General features: G+C 44.1%; 1 protein-coding gene across 1 annotated transcript; it reads left to right on the top strand.

Moving 5' to 3' along the window:
• The first annotated feature begins 571 nt into the window (after positions 1-571).
• Positions 572-10,741, top strand: LOC139380296 (rho-related GTP-binding protein RhoE-like). Its single transcript, XM_071122880.1, has 5 exons — positions 572-1,039; positions 1,151-1,238; positions 6,035-6,144; positions 7,695-7,820; positions 7,954-10,741. The coding sequence occupies exons 1-5, from the start codon at positions 935-937 to the stop codon at positions 8,194-8,196; spliced, it is 672 nt and encodes a 223-aa protein (XP_070978981.1). The 5' UTR covers positions 572-934; the 3' UTR covers positions 8,197-10,741.
• Positions 10,742-17,695: the final 6,954 nt, after the last annotated feature.

The raw sequence follows: 17,695 nt of genomic DNA, 5'->3' as shown, positions 1-17,695 counted from the left end.
ACTCCTCTCAAGTCAGAATTAAGGTGAGTCTACTGAGTTTCCTGTGGTGTTTGCTTCAGGACAATATGGCAGCATAGTGGGGGAGGCTCTCCCCTCTCAGCACCTCTATGCATAACTCCAGCTGTTTTCATCACTCTCAAGGTTATTGATATTCATTGCAGACAAACATCTCATTGGCTTCAGTACTACAGTCGTTAAAGGAGAGTGCACTAGTTTCAACCCCTTTAAAGTGGTTATAAATATAAAAAGCAAATAAATACAAATATTGAGACTTCATTCCAGACTGTTCATTCAAAGTCCAATAAACACCAATAAAACTAATGGGAATACATTCCAGGTTCCAAAGGATGACATAATTATTAATTATGTTTGTAGATTATATTCTGATTTATACCTACTGCAAAATAATATAATGTTTTATTGCAATAACATAATTACTATAGGACCTTTAATATTATTTATCAGAAATTGTGTAATTCACTGTCAACCAAATATGTATTACAGCTCCTCAAATGACTAACTGGTCTGATACATGCGTGCTCGACCTACTTGCGCAACGCCCTCGCTCTCTGACTAGAAATTGGAGTGAATCCTCAAAGTCCTGCAAACTCCAAGCTGAGGACCGTTGAGTCTTATAAAGGGTCTGGAGCTCTCGGATACGGGACTGGCTATATGGGACGCTACTTGGATGTCACAGTCTTTCACTCTCCTAAGGGATCATATTAATTATTTAAAGGTTTTCTATTTTTACATTTTTTAAGTTACTTTCCCGTCGCGACATTCTCATTATGTGCAGCTGGCTGCTGCAGTCCGCCCATCATCATACTTGGGAATCTAGAACGTTCGGATGTTCTGTTGATCCCGACTTTATTCTTCTTTAGGACACTTTCTATTTTATGGAAAGACGGAGGACAATATCACAATTCGTTACAAAATGGATTTAAATCCAAGCGTAAAATGTAAAATAGTTGTCGTTGGGGATAGTGAATGTGGGAAAACCGCTCTACTAAATGTGTTTGCAAAAGATTCATTTCCTGAGGTGAGTTTTATGTGATATGTCATTTTGTAAACATGATTATTATGAGTTATCAATCAGCTTGCAACTTTTCTATGTCTAAACATGGATATCACCATTTTATTTCATCTGTAGGGCTACATTCCCACGGTGTTTGAGAACTACACGGCAAGTTTTGAAATCGATACGCAGAGAGTTGAACTCCGTCTGTGGGACACTTCAGGTGAGGACCCACTGCACGTTATTACCCTTCTGAAAGCCTGCGTCACTGTCATACATGCTGTAGCTAATATAAACCAGGCATGAAACATCTAGAGTGTTCTACAACCGAAGACAAGCATGAAATCCTGATATGCAGTATTGGCCACATTATGTGCTTTACAGTAACAGCCAGCCCCTTTGAGAGGAATGGTCTGACGCTGCATCTCTGGAATGTGGGAAAGGGGTAGATAGGAGTCGGATAACAGTTATGGAAACCTTTTGTACACCACCAGCATTAGCCTACATCTGAAACGACCCTCACACCCTTGAACACCTGACAATGTGGGAACTCAAACACTGGTGTTGCCTCTGTATAGAATTGTACATCAGTCTTGTGAAATCAACATAGGCTACTTACTGACATACGTTTTTGTCCTGTGCACTCTGAAATAAATGCAAACCTTGCATTGGTACCTGTTTTGTATCCCTCGGTCTGTAGGAGTAGATTTGTACTTAATTTCTTTCAGCTGTCTATGAGGAGAGAAAATCTAAAGGGCGGTAACGAAATTAGAGACACTTATTTTCCCCTGGCCAACATACACACATTTTTACTCAGAGAGCTTGGCCTGGCCGGTCCTCTTGCATTATTTGTTTTATAAAGCCGCTCCCCCTCACAGCCTCACACACTCAACAGGAATCCCATATAAATGTCCCTGGGGGATCTAACCCAAACACAGCCCCAGGTCTGCACAATCTAACCCAGCCCCAGGTCTGGGGGGGGGGGGTCGATGTCCCATCCATGGGACGGTTAAGCTAACGTAGGCTAATGCGATTAGCATGAGGTTGTAAGTAACAAGAACATTTCCCAGGACATAGACATATCTGATATTGTCAGAAAGCTTACATTCTTGTTAATCTAACTGCACTTTCCAATTTACAGTAGCTATTACAGTGAAATAATACCATGCTACTGTTTGAGGAGAGTGCACAATTTTGAACATGAAAATGTATAAACAAATTAGACACATTTGGGCAGTCTTGATACAACATTTAACAGAAATACAATGGTTCATTGGATCAGTCTAATACTCTGCACATACACTGCTGCCATCTAGTGGCCAAAATCTAAATTGCACCTGGGCTGGAATAATACATTATGGCATTTCTCTTGCATTTCAAAGATTATGGTTTAAAAAAATTCAAAAGAACAGTTGGTTTTTTGTATTTTCTTTTACCAGATCTATTGTGTTATTCTCCTACATTCCTTTCACATTTCCACAAACTTGAAAGTGTTTCCTTTCAAATAGTACCAAGAATATGCATATCCTTGCTTCAGGTCCCGAGCTACAGGCAGTTAGATTTGAATATGTCATTTTAGGCGAAAATTGAAAAAAAGGGGCGGATCCTTAAGAGGTTTTAACCCAGCCCCAGGTCTGGAGGGGATGTAACCTTAACCCAGCCCCAGGTCTGGAGGGGATGTAACCTTAACCCAGCCCCAGGTCTGGAGGGGATGTAACCTTAACCCAGCCCCAGGTCTGGAGTTAATTACCTGCTAAACTACAGTTGTGGATGCCTCCAGCCTGGACTGGTTGGGTGTTTGGGCTGCTCTGCCTCCCTGGGTCTGTGTACTGCTCTGGGAGGAGATGGAGTAGTAGTGGGAAAGAGAAAGGGGGATACCTAGACAGTTGTAAAACTGAATGCATTCAACTGAAATATGTCTTACTCATTTAGCCAACCCCTCTGAATCCGAGAGGTGCGGGGGGGGGGGCTGCCTTAATTGCCAGCCACATCATCAGCACCTGGGGAACAGTGGGTTAACTGCTTTGCTCAGAACATAAGATTTTTACCTTGTCAGCTCGGGGATTTGATCCAGTAACCTTTCAGTTACTGGTCCAACAGTCCTACCCACCAGGCTACCTGCCGGTCAGGGAGTCCTCTGGGCTGGGTGGAGACGTGTGTGTGTGTGTGTGTGTGTGTGTGTGTGTGTGTGTGTAGAGAGGGGGTAGTAAGGGGTTGAGGGAGTGCTTTGGGCGAGGTGAAGGGGGGTGTGTAGAGAGGGGTGAGGGAGTGTGTTGGGCTGCCTCTCCTCTGCTCTCTGACCTTAAGCTGATTGTGGCGTCCCTTGGGTCTGCCCAGGACACGACTCAGTGATTACACCACAGTTTCAGGAAGAGCTGACACACCAGGGCTGATACACCAGGGCAGCCCTCACCACACACGAGCCCTCACCACACACACCAGCCCTCACCACACACACACCAGGGCTGACACACATCTAAGGAGTTCCACTGGACCAGCAATCCCCTCCCTCTCATCACAACATGATGGTGTGATAACGTAGATATGGTGGAATTGTTTTGATAACCTTGTATCTCGAAACGCGTCACCCTATCCACATGATAGTGTTGTTTATTGTTATCACAAACGAGTCTCATGTGGAAATTGGAGTACCGCAACTACGTATAATGGGTAAAGAGCCTCCAACAGTTTGCCACCTTCTCTCTCTCTCTACTTTATAATGCACATGTAGTCCACTTAGACTCGTGCTAGTTTTCTTAAAAAGAGTAGACATCTATTCTAGTGATTAATTGAACGTCGTCCCATATCATGGTAGCCTCATTATACTGCACATGCCATGTACAGTAGTTTCTCTCTTAGGGATATCAGTAAAGATGCTGGATCTTAATTTGATCACCCTTTTGCAGGAGAACTTTCCTGCAATGCAGGAAATTTAAAACGTGTAGCAAAAATGCTTCTGAAGTTTAATTTCCACTTTGAAATGTCAGACTTGATTTACGAAAACTGTATCAACCACTACAAAAATATCCATTGATTATAATCTACATAATTATTCACATTTCCTGCTGCCAATTGATCATTTTTTCTGCTGTAGAAAGCTAGCTCAAATTAAGATCCTACATCAGTTGGTGAGTTCACTGAAATATAGGGTTACCCAGATGATCTTGTCTAGTTCCCTTCTCATCACATAGTACCATACTCATTATTTCAGAGCTTTCTGGAGCAACCTGCATGAAGAATAGCACCTGAGAATAACTCTTAACACAGTTAGCTGAAAGGTCATTAGAAATGCATGGGACTCCAGTGTTCTAGATTCTGTATGTGGATCAATGTGTTTAGTAGAGGAATTGGTCGGACCATGTCATTGGTCAGGGAAGTGGTTATATCCACCCCTGTGAGAAATATCCTCCTGGAGATTTCCCGTCTCTCTCCTATAAGCACAACTATTACTTATTACTGTATGTAATAGTTATGTGCATTGACTTGGGTTGGTGTCCTGTATTTCTGTAGCCCCTAACCCACCTATCTGATCGATGAGCTGTACGTTGAATGAGGAAAGATGCCTTAGATTAGTTTGATGTCGTTGTTTTATCATGTACACTTTATCACGTCTCACAGCGACAGATACATTTACTGTACTTTGAGCCTAAAATTGCAATTTCTTACAGTCGGTTAGATTTACCCCATTTTTTAAAAATCAACTCAAATCCTACAACTCTATTTTAATGTTCCCATGGAAAATCCTTCATACCAGAGTTTTAAACATTCCAAATCCCACACGTGTTCTGGTCGAGCCATTTATCAAACCTTAAGGTGGGCTATGAAAATAGGGGCCTCAAGGCTGTTTGTTTAACATAAGGAATCTGACTCGCCAGACTCTAAAATATTTCTGCATTGTTTACATCTGCTGGTGTGAATCTGTTGGTGGAGAAACGTGCCGGGAGGGGAATCCATGTCATACCACAGCATATGATTTATAGGCACTCTACCATGTCCAAATATTCAAACGGGCCCACTGGTACAGAAGTTTACTCCTGAGAATTCAAACTGAGTTTAATTGTGTTGAGGTAAATTAGAGTGAAAATTGAAAAAGACAGATGGTGATGGTGCCATTGGTGTTTTGGTCCGTGTGTTGGTCCAGACTGGGACCATCTGGATTCCATTTGTGAATCAAAACATTTCTGGTTTGGGTGGGGGCAGGCGTTGTAAAGCCAGCTTCAGAAGTAATGGATCAGGTTTTGAGTGATTGTTATGACTTCAAGTCATGATGTGAAAATGCATACTTTAACCCCACATTCTTTAGAATTCAATGGCACAATTCAGGAACCTAGGTTATTCTACATGGCTTTGTATTCTAAAGGAGAAAGGCCTTTGGCATGGAACCCTTAGACAATTACACAAATCTCCTTTCTGAAAATGAGAAGCTGTTTCCTACAGTAGAGGCTGTATGTGTGAGATATGGTGTTTTTGCGCAGCCAGTTTGGATTAAAGGTAATATATAACCTGTATGAGGAGAGGAGCCCCCTCATGTTGTAACTCAACGACCACCCTACTGTGGGAAACTAGAAAATCCCCACCATTTTTCACAGAGGCATAATGGGGAGATGGGAACTTCCAGACATTAGTGTTGGTTTGGTTTCTTTACCTGGGATGCAACCTGACCCAGTCCACCACAGAGCTTCAACAGCTCTGAAGATTATCTGCATTCCACACTACACACATTTGTCCCAAGGAAACCTTCAGGACATGAGGTTATGTTACAGATTGTTTAGTGTGCAGTATGTACGTCACAAGTGTATATTTCACTGGTAAAATACCTCATAGAATTTTGTATTAGTTGGATTCTGTAACTTTGTTTCTACTCCTGTTTGGAATGGGAACCACTGCAGTTTGATCAGTCTCTGCAAATAACATTGTCATTGTTTGAATCAACGCATCTAGTTGAGGAAGTACCGTGACCCAGTTACCACAGACCCTCTTTTACTTGACTAACAACATGGTGACGTGTTTGAATTGCAGGCTCTGCATACTATGACAACGTGCGACCTCTCTCCTACCCGGACTCTGATGCAGTCCTCATCTGCTTTGACATCAGCAGACCAGAGACCCTGGACAGTGTACTGAAGAAGGTGAGTGTTTTGGGGTGATATAGCGGACTCTTGTTCTGGAAGATAAGCTGCCTCGGCTCCTCTTGAACTGGTGAACAATGGCCTGTCCCAATGGAATTTTCATTCAGTCCCCTAGACCCTCTCTAGAAAGGCCTCCATTTGTGTTTCTGGGTCAAGGGACCTCTGAAAAAACGAATTCTGCTAAAAACTAGCTTTACCAATGAAAGGAGACTAGAACTAGAACCGTACCAATGAGGGGGGGGCTAGAACTAGAACCGTACCAATGAGGGGGGGCTAGAACTAGAACCGTACCGAGGAGGGGGGCTAGAACTAGAACCGTACCAATGAGGGGGGGCTAGAACTAGAACCGTACCGAGGGGGGGTTAGGACCGTACCAATGAGGGGGGACTAGAACTAGGACCGTACCAATGAGGGGGACTAGAACTAGGACCGTACCAATGAGGGGGGACTAGAACTAGGACCGTACCAATGGGGGGGGACTAGAACTAGGACCGTACCAATGACGGGGGGGGACTAGGACCGTACCAATGAGGGGGGACTAGAACTAGGACCGTACCAATGAGGGGGGACTAGGACCGTACCAATGAGGGGGGGACTAGGACCGTACCAATGAGGGGGGGACTAGGACCGTACCAATGAGGGGGGACTAGAACTAGGACCATACCAATGAGGGGGGACTAGAACTAGGACCGTACCAATGAGGGGGGACTAGAACTAGGACCGTACCAATGAGGGGGGACTAGGGCCGTACCAATGAGGGGGGACTAGGGCCGTACCAATGAGGGGGGACTAGGGCCGTACCAATGAGGGGGGGCTAGGGCCGTACCAATGAGGGGGGACTAGGACTAGGGCCGTACCAATGAGGGGGGACTAGAACTAGGACCGTACCAATGAGGGGGAACTAGGACCGTACCAATGAGGGGGGACTAGGGCCGTACCAATGAGGGGGGACTAGGGCCGTACCAATGAGGGGGGACTAGGGCCGTACCAATGAGGGGGGACTAGGGCCGTACCAATGAGGGGGGACTAGGGCCGTACCAATGAGGGGGGACTAGAACTAGGACCGTACCAATGAGGGGGGACTAGAACTAGGACCGTACCAATGAGGGGGGACTAGGGCCGTATCAATGAGGGGGGACTAGGGCCGTACCAATGAGGGGGGACTAGGGCCGTACCAATGAGGGGGGACTAGGACCGTACCAATGAGGGGGGACTAGAACTAGGACCGTACCAATGAGGGGGGACTAGAACTAGGGCTGTACCATTGAGAGAGGTGGCGGGGAGGAATGTGAAAACAAACTCACGTGAGGCTCAGTAGTAGTCAAACCGGCCTTGTTCACACATGGTCTCCCAGATCCCAGACACGGCTATTGTGGGTCTCAGTGCCCTTTGACCTGGCTCAGTATTGTGCCAGCTGAGAGGAGTAGGGTCCAGTTAGAGATTCCTCCCCTGGAGAGAACATAATCCAACCAAGCTTTTTTGCTCTCGGACCCCGCTCAGTAGGGCCCCAGTCTCGGACTAATGCTTTCCCTTTTCTTTCCTCTGTATAGTGGAAAGGAGAGATTGAGGAATTCTGTCCCAACACCAAGATGCTGCTGGTGGGGTGCAAGTCAGACCTACGCACCGACCTTTTTACCAAATCTCACTCTGGCCATACCCCAGTGTCCTATGATCAGGTGGGTGTCATGTCTTTCTAAATGTCATTCAAGATTATGGACTTAAACATGATCCAGTATTAAAAGCGCTGGGAACAATTTGTAATAGGCAGAGCTCCTGACTGATTTCAGTGTTGTTCCCTCTCTGTCTCAGGGCTCTAACATGGCCAAGCATATCAGTGCTCCGTACATCGAGTGTTCGTCTCTGCAGTCTGAGAACAGCGTCAGGGACCTCTTCCACGTGGCCACGCTGGCCTGCGTCAACAAGGGCAACAAGAACGTCAAACGCAACAAGTCCTCCAGGAGCACCAAGAGGATCTCACACAGCAGACCGGACCTGCCCACCGTGGTGTCAGACTTCCAGAAGACTAAAACTAAGACCTGTGCTGTTATGTGACTGGGATGGTGTCATTAGAGAGACTGGGAGACACTGTGAACATGCTAATGAGCATTTGAATTTTGGACAACCATGAAGAGCTTTATGCACTATTAGTGTGCCAACTGAATGAGGGATGGTGTTGATGGTGAAAACAGCTACGTTATACCCGGCTTTTTGACACGCTAGGGGAAGCATTAAAAACAAGGCGTAAATGAACACGTCATGAACTAGATGTATCCCAGACAGTCGTCACTAAAGAGCTCTACTTTTATTCTCAGCTTGAACTGGAATCCTATGGTTTAGAACACAGGCAGGGTTGAAGAATCCTGACTATTGAAAAGCTTCCATTTCTGAAGTGTTGCAGGTACCAGTGTTTTGGGGTCTGCTGTTTAAGGATCCTGTGTGTTCTTCTAACTAATGAACCGAAATTGTTGTGAGGAGAGACAATGAAGGATATGAGAGCAGTTAGATTGTGTAATGTACAGAGAAGCAATGATGACAACCAAGATGTCTGAGCAGAATTGATGCATGTCACGTGTTGTCACCATTTACATTTCCTTTTTTCTTAAAATGTTGCCCTTTTCTGAATCTGTTCATTACAATGTCAAAATAGTTCATTTCAGAACTGTCAATTTGCCATGTTTAAATGTACTGTAGTCATGTAAATGTGGTACATGTTTGAATTTATACTTATACACGTATAAGCCCATCATTAAATGCCTCAGTGCTGCATTTATTGACCTATGGGAAGTACATACTTTCCTTCTGAATTTGCCTGTTTAGTTTTATAAGAACTAGTGGTCTATCCGAGACACTGGTCTTGATTTTTTAAATATTTAGGGCCTTGGAAGCTCATTCAGTTCCTGTGGACATATATGGAAGTGTCGACGTCTCTGGATTGTGGGTTTTCCTATGAAAAGAGTAACTACTGTAGATAAGATTTGTCCTTTGGTTAGTGAAGAGAGACATTTACTGTGAGTGACATCCTGCTCTTTCTGCCTGTCACGCTGGCCTCGTTATCAGAGCTGTGACTTTGCTAAAGTCTTTCACTCTCGCCTCTCCTCTGTTGGCACGCTGCAGGAGTTCTGGTCACATGATGACGCACTCTGGGTGAACCTTAACTATCCCTCAGCTGCCTGCTGGCTGTCTGTCCTACCAGCCCCAGCCCTTCTGAATCTTTTAGGAGCATTAAGAGTTGGGTTCCTTCTGTTTGACATTTGGGTGTTTCTTTAAGTTATGTATATTTGCTTGAAAACCCTCACCATGCCAAACCAGACATGTAGTTTGGGAACTGTATTTATAAGGTAGTGACTGACAATATTATTCTTGTTCCTAATGAGGAATTAGTGAAAACACCCAGGCAATACATACATGAATGCCTTGATCACATCAAATGCGGCCTAATGTGCTGAAATATGTCAAAACATGGGCAAATTCTGTCCAACAATACGATATAGATGCCTCAATGATACATGAGGATATGAAACCGGTCTCCTGAAATCAGGTGACTACTGTGATGCTACATATTAAGAGATTGTGATGGGGATATCCTTAGCGTTGCTATTTTTGCACAATATAGTGCTGTTTGTCGGAATAGCAGTTTACAATAACCAGGACACAAGTACCATAGATGGGACCAGTGGTCTGTGTCATTGAATTCTATTGGGTAAATGATTGCTCAGTGTGTAACATGCATCAGTGGCTCCATCAACACAGAATCGCTGCATTTTTATCAGGATTGGTCCTGTGTTGTGGTGTCCTGTCTAATCAATTCCCTTAACGGTGCCCCATTCAAGGTGATATGGAAGGTGACTTAGGGAAATCTGTGCTGTATAATATGGAAGAGATGGCTATTTTTTATGCCACAGAAAACCTAATGCCATATAGAAGTTCTGCCTCGTTGAAAATATAAAAAGGCCTGTTTGTCTTTTTGTGAGCATACAAATCCAGGCCGTTGAGCTAATGCTATGGAGATTATGGTGATAACAGAATACATTTACCCTTTCTTTTGTATTCATTGTGGTTAGATTCGGGGTAATAGAAAGAGATTGTCTAAATTGCAAGCCTTATTCCACCACCCTGGTTTTCCTCTACTGCAGTGATACTTGTAGTAATATTGGGAAATAGCCTATCTTTACAAGCTTATCCAAATGAGTTCAATTGATTGGTTGATCAGAATTCCAACTCTTTAACTTGTGTCAAAATGTAAAACCGAAGAACCTCTGGTTGCTTCACATGGTATGTATCTGTTCAGTGTAGTTTCTCAGCAGTGGAGAGATACTAAACCACACAACAATAGCTGTTAACAGCAAGTTCAACTTCATATTAGTTCTCATTAAAATCGTACATATTTTATGTTATTATAAAATGGTAGGCCTACTTTGAAAGGTAATGATATGGAAACTGAATTGCCATCCAGAGGATTTTGGTGATCAAATATTTTAAATCGTTGAGCCTAAACTGCCAGCTTGCAATTGCACACCCCATTGCAGTATTAATTAAAGCACTAAGCCACCATTCCGGCCTACTGATAAAATGCTTGTTAGCCATATAAAAAAAAAAATGCTGATATTTACACCGCCCTCATTTAATTGGATATACAAATTGATACACTAATTTATCCCACTACAAAGATATTGATGTGTTACAATGACTAGAGGCTCTATTCAATCTGAATCGTTGAAGCGTCACAAAACACGATAGAAATGTAAAGGTCATTTCATATTGAGACGACATCTGCAGCGTTTACTGTGAACGCAGTCTCCACTAAACGCGGGAACATTGCCTTTAAATTTCAACAACGCTGAATTTCCACAATATGATTTGAATATACCACTAAATGTGAAGATACATTGGTCACACTCTGGGTTTGCCATTTTGTCAGATTTGGACCCATCCCTCATAAGCTGTGTTGAGTGTTAACAACCTTATAAATGCATATGGCTTCACAGGTGCGGCAGGGTAGCCTAGTGGTTAGAGCGTTGGACTAGTAACCGAAAGGTTGCAACTTCAAACCCCTGAGCTGACAAGGTACAAATCTGTCATTCTGCCCCTGAACAGGCAGTTAACCCACTGTTCCTAGGCCGTCATTGAAAATAAGAATTTGTTCTCAACTGACTTGCCTAGTTAAATAAAGGTATAATAAACAGGCCACCTGCCATGCACTTAGACTTGGTGAGCAGATGTTTCACACAACAACGCCACATCTCGTAAAGCTTTTACCAATGTCAGCAAAATGGCCGAATAGAGGGTCGGACCTAGAGTTCTACTCAAATTCCATCAGGGGAGATGTGTGAATGGATTCTGACAAAAAAGAGCTTTCCTCTGAATAGGCTTGGCTGAGTGAATGGGGAAATATTCTGTTTGGGCTGTTGAGAAAATAATCCCCCACAGACACGTCCAGATTTCTCAAGACATGACAAAGACTGGAGATAGGATATTTACATAAGCCTGAATTCTCAACAACCACAAAAAATGACATGAAAAACATTATGTAACAAGATTATGTGTACCTAATATAGTGCATATATGTCTGGTGCTGGATTTATATTTCATCACCTGCTTGAAAGATCACAGTGAATTTATATAATAAACTTTCCTTCTTGCTTTTTGCAGTCTAGCTCATCTCAGTCAAATTGCTGTTGCCATTTACAGTAAATCTGTCAATCAGAGCAGGAGGTACATCATTTCACAGCAACTTCCTAGTAATCCGCCTCGGGCGCTTGACAGCAACCATAATATCCTCTATGATTAAAGAAGTAATATGAGAAAATATCCTCTTGTTTGATAGGTATTTGGCACTGATACAGCAATATTCTACCCATCACATATTTTCACTTCACTGTACCTCTCCGGACATTTTCTCTGCTTAGTCCTCTTCTGTACTTCCTGTTCACCCACGACTGTGGGGCCACACACACAACTCCATCACCATCATCAAGTTCGTTGTCAACGCGATGGTGATAGGCCTGATCACCGACAACGATGAGACAGCCTACAAGTAGGAGGTCAGAGACCCGGTAGTGTGGTGCCATGACAACAACCTCTCCCTCAATGTCAGCAAGACAAAGGAACTGATCGTGTCCACATCACCAAGGACTTAACATGGTCCTCTCACACCAGCACAGTCGTGAAGAAGGCCGAACAGCGCCTCTTCCCCCTCAGGAGGTTTAAAAGATTTTCCCCTCAGATCCTCAAAAAGTTGTACAGCTGCACCATTGAGAGCATCTTGACTGGCTGCATCATCGCTTGGTATGGCAACTGCACCACCTTCGATCGCAAGGCGCTACAGAGGATGGTGCGAACAGCCCAGTACATCACTTGGGCCGAGCTCCCTGCCATCCAGGACCTCTATACCAGGCGGTGTCAGAGGAAGGCCCTAAAAATTGTTAGACTCAGCCACCCAAGCCATAGACTGTTCACTTTGCTACCGCTCAGAAAGTGGTACCGGAACGACAAGCCTGTAATGCATCTGAACAACTTTTACCCCCAAGCCATAAGACTGCTGAACAATTCATCAAATGGCTACCCAGACTATTACATTGACCCTTTTTGCACTGTAATTTCCTTGAAATGACTTGGAAACAACGTTGACTCAACCAGTGTGTGCCCAGTGGGTGAGCATTAAACTGAAAAATCTACACCTGTTGTATTCAGCGCACGTGACGAATAAAATTAGATTTGATTTCCTCCTCCCTACTGCCCTGCTTTGGTGAAGTCTCCCAGGACTCTCCACTGCGGGGCTAAATTGGGCTACAGGCTCCTCTTCCTCTCGCTGGGAGTATAATCAGACTGCACCAGCAGAGTGGCTTAGATCTCCTCCCACTGACACACACACACACAAGGATTACACACACACACGCGGATTACACACGCATACATATACACACACACACACACACACACACACGGATACACAAGCATAACAGTACCTTAAGCCACAGTCAAACTTCAGAGTGGGACTGTAGGAGCGAAACTGCTGCTGTCTTATGGCTGCAACTGCAGGGATAAGAGTCAGGGAAAACATCATACAAAATCTCTGTACATTAAATTGACAATGGTCTTTAAAAACATGAACAAACTACGTTGAAAAGTCCTGACTGGAGTAGCCGTCCCTCCCCCCAGTCTGTTTCATAGAGGATTGATGTCATAAAACAAAGGTCTGTTAGTGATTATATGTCAGCATCTCTCTGTAGGGAATCCTCCTCATCTCTGTTGGAATCAACAGCAACACTACAGAAGAATAGAATCTCTCTGCAGCCATCTGCAGACAACACAGTGTCTCCTTATACCACCAACAGATATTACACCGGGTTGAAGTAATGATAAAAGAAACTCCAGCTCATAAGAGTATGATCGATATAGAGATGTCTCTCTTTGTGACAGGGGATGCCACTGCAAAAACGAATAAAAACTTCACCAGGCCAAGAAAGGGAAGAAACTATTCAAAGACTGACAGTTGCTAATTGTTGCGCGCAAAGCACTGAGAAAATAACACCATGATCATTGTGAATATCAACCTGTTAAACCATAATCATAATAATCATTACAGCAGATGAACCAATGACCTTGAGAATGTGTATTGAATAGGACATGTAGAGCCTCTGGTGCTCTGTCCTCCTGGTATGGTCGCCCTGCCACTCTCTGCTGCCGTACTGACTGGAAGCTAAAACAGTCATTGTGTGAGAGGAATGTGAATCACCTGTGTGCTGTTTGTTTCTAACAGGAGGTCATGGTCCTCAGATCCCCTGGACTGTAGCCTCAGCTTGGTTGGTCCAGTCTGTTGCTGTTTTACGCATTTGTTTAGCCTTTGTTTGAACTGTTTTCTGTGTTTGCCCACTGCCATGGTACGGCAGTATGGGTCCAGGCTGCCACGTACAGTACGGCCGTATGGGTCCAGGCTGCCACGTACAGTACGGCCGTATGGGTCCAGGCTGCCACGTACAGTCGTATGGGTCCAGCCTGCCACGTACAGTACGGCCGTATGGGTCCAGCCTGCCACGTACAGTACGGCCGTATGGGTCCAGGCTGCCACGTACAGTACGGCCGTATGGGTCCAGGCTGCCACGTACAGTACGGCCGTATGGGTCCAGGCTGCCACGTACAGTACGGCCGTATGGGTCCAGGCTGCCACGTACAGTACGGCCGTATGGGTCCAGGCTGCCACGTACAGTACGGCCGTATGGGTCCAGGCTGCCACGTACAGTACGGCCGTATGGGTCCAGGCTGCCACGTACAGTACGGCCGTATGGGTCCAGGCTGCCACGTACAGTACGGCCGTATGGGTCCAGGCTGCCACGTACAGTACGGCCGTATGGGTCCAGGCTGCCACGTACAGTACGGCCGTATGGGTCCAGGCTGCCACGTACAGTACGGCCGTATGGGTCCAGGCTGCCACGTACAGTACGGCCGTATGGGTCCAGGCTGCCACGTACAGTACGGCCGTATGGGTCCAGGCTGCCACGTACAGTACGGCCGTATGGGTCCAGGCTGCCACGTACAGTACGGCCGTATGGGTCCAGGCTGCCACGTACAGTACGGCCGTATGGGTTCAGGCTGCCACGTACAGTACGGCCGTATGGGTTCAGGCTGCCACGTACAGTACGGCCGTATGGGTTCAGGCTGCCATGTGATCATGGATTTGTCATGAATTTAAGTGGTCAACAAAATAGTCTTCAAATACCAGCAGAGGTGCTATGATTTGGAAAACAGTAACCATAGCCAAATTGTCCACATTAAGATATACTGAATATAGATTAACCATAACTGTCTGAAATTCATGGCCATACTAACTGCCTGAACAAACAGGCGTTTCTGAAAACCAGCTCTGCCGACGGTATAAAACCGGTAGAGATGAACTGTCATAACTTGAAACAAAACGATATGTTTATGTGAGTTCAGGACATTCTGTACTGCAGTCTACTGTGAGACTAAATCCATCGAGGCCATACAGGAACTGTACGTGAGAGCTGACATCAGTTTCAGAACATACCGTACAAGTTGTCTAATACCTCAGGAACTTTATGAACGATGTGTTACATTAAACTTAATGGTGTTAGGTTGTTCATCGGTTGCTTTGCTTTCCACTGTTACCCACTACACAGATTCTGGAGTCCCTTCACCTTACACTAGTGTGCAGTATAGATCTGTACATGCCTGCATGTTCTGTGGATGTGTGCATGTTTTTGAAGATAATGAGTACGGTTTGTGACAACCCTCCTACTCTGTCTGCCGTGTTCTCTCTCTTTGCTCTTGTTTTCCTAATTAGGATGTTGGTGGGCGGAGCCGGGAGGGTCGTCAGTGACATGGGACACACCTGGGCCCGGGTGTGTCCCTGGATGAATACACCGCTTCCCCATTCATTGAGGAGACTCTCCATGCAGAAACACGTAGTTTGGTTGTGGCATATCTGTATGCTTTGGCACCTTTCAACACCCCTCCATCACATTTATGCACGCAACCATTCACTTACACTACTGATTAGACTACACACACACACAATTGTTAATTGTATTTCATTTACTTCAGGTAATACATTTATTTTTAGTAATTATCTCCACGTTGTCTCCCTTTCTGTTACCAACTTCGAGCCGGTTTGTGACAGTTTACTGTACATGCACACAATAATACAATTGTGGCAGTCATATTAATGTAGTTTGTTTAAAACATTTACATTGTTAGTAGTATGCATGTAAAGGGGCTGGCGGGTAGCCTAGTGGTTAGAGCGTTGGGACAGTAACCGAAAGGTTACTAGATTGAATCCCTGAGCTGACAAGGTAAAAAAAAATATGTCATTCTGCCCCTGAACAAGGCAGTTAACCCAGTGTTCCTAAATAAGATTTTTCTTAACTGGCTGGCCTAGTTAAAGGTACTCAACGTCACCACATTGTTTTCAGTTCTGTATCATGTAATGGGCTCCCGAGTGGCGCAGCAGTCTAATGCACTGCATCTCGGTGCATTAGGCGTCACTACAGACTCTGGTTTGATTCTAGGCTGTATCAACTGGCCGTGATTGAGTTGCATGGGGCGGTGCACAATTGGCCCAGTGTCTGGGTTATGGTTTGGTCGGCGGTAGACCGTTGTAAATATGAATTTGTTCTTAACTGATTTGCCTAAAGGTTCAATAAAACACAGCCTAGTGACTGCCAGCTTGCTCCATATCCATTATTAGCTTTGTTAGCTCACACATTTCTTAGCCAGAATGCATAAATATTGTCTTTGTTTAAAAGATTGACACAAGCTTGCTTTGAATCGTTGCCCAAGGCAGCCTCTATTCCCATCTGTTGACAAAGAATAATGTACTCTGACTCGACCCCCAAATTGGAGGTAACCCTTTGTTTGCCTATAATGATGACCCTATTAGCTTAGGGGAAATGGGATGCTTGCTTGGAGGATCAAAAGGACAAGCCATATCCCATCAGCATTCACCATCAAAAGAACAAAATAGGTTTGCCTGTCTGTCACTAGATGTAAATCCATGTACCTCGATTCCTGCTTCTCAGATTTAAATTATATTTTTTAAATCACTGTCCACTTTGTCATCAACATGTCTTAGGAGGACCTGGGAGGAAATTGAGTGACTAGGATGAAACAGTACGTAGTGTAGTTATTTTCTAAGTAAAAAATATAAAAAAAAGATGGCTCAGACATTTCTAAATCAGAAATCTTTTTAAATAATCCTTTATTTTATACTTTAGAGGACTATACAGTACATATACATTTTTTTGTAAATGCTAAACCTTTGACTGTATCAAACGAGCACAATAAATCTAACAAAAAAAGCCTGAGATTAAAACATTCCAGAAGCACATCCTTTCATTTGGTGGTTTGAATATACAGATTTGCAGTAGCAATTTAGTAGGGTTGATAATTCTGAAATGTTTCCACAGTGGAGACCTAGATATGTCAAATAAACATGATCTGTTGAAGAAAATATGATTTTTCCTCACTGGACAGCATTAGAACTCAAGCAAACAGTAAAGGGACAATTCTCCCAGGTTGGTGCTAATTCTCCCAGGTTGGTGCTAATTCTCCCAGGTTGGTGCTAATTCTCCCAGGTTGGTGCTAATTCTCCCAGGTTGGTGCTAATTCTCCCAGGTTGGTGCTCTTTAGAATGTCTTTATGTTTACAGAAGGTGACAAGTCAATCAGCTTTTACGGAATGCTCTGGAGTTCTGAGGTTTATCCTGGTCCCAGATCTGTATGACATCAATAGTCAGGAGAGTTGGCTAAAGCACATACAGTACACATCTAGGACCAGGCTAGAGGAGTCCTGGGATCTGCAGATAAATAACACAGTGACAGTGAAATGCACCATGGGTGTGATGATATCCTAAGTGTTGGATAACCATCACATGTATAACCATCCATGGTATGTCTATTATTTTATGCACCGATTACTAAAATATCTAAATGAAAACAACCATTACTAAATTATAATTACATCTGTTTCCAAATGAATGGATGATGTTTCATACATAACTCACTCATTTGATGAAGTACAATCTACATCTATCATG

Source organism: Oncorhynchus clarkii, chromosome 22 (genome assembly GCF_045791955.1).
Source record: "Oncorhynchus clarkii lewisi isolate Uvic-CL-2024 chromosome 22, UVic_Ocla_1.0, whole genome shotgun sequence".
Classification (NCBI taxonomy): Eukaryota; Metazoa; Chordata; class Actinopteri; order Salmoniformes; family Salmonidae; genus Oncorhynchus; species Oncorhynchus clarkii.
This window is presented reverse-complemented; position numbering and strand designations above follow the sequence as displayed.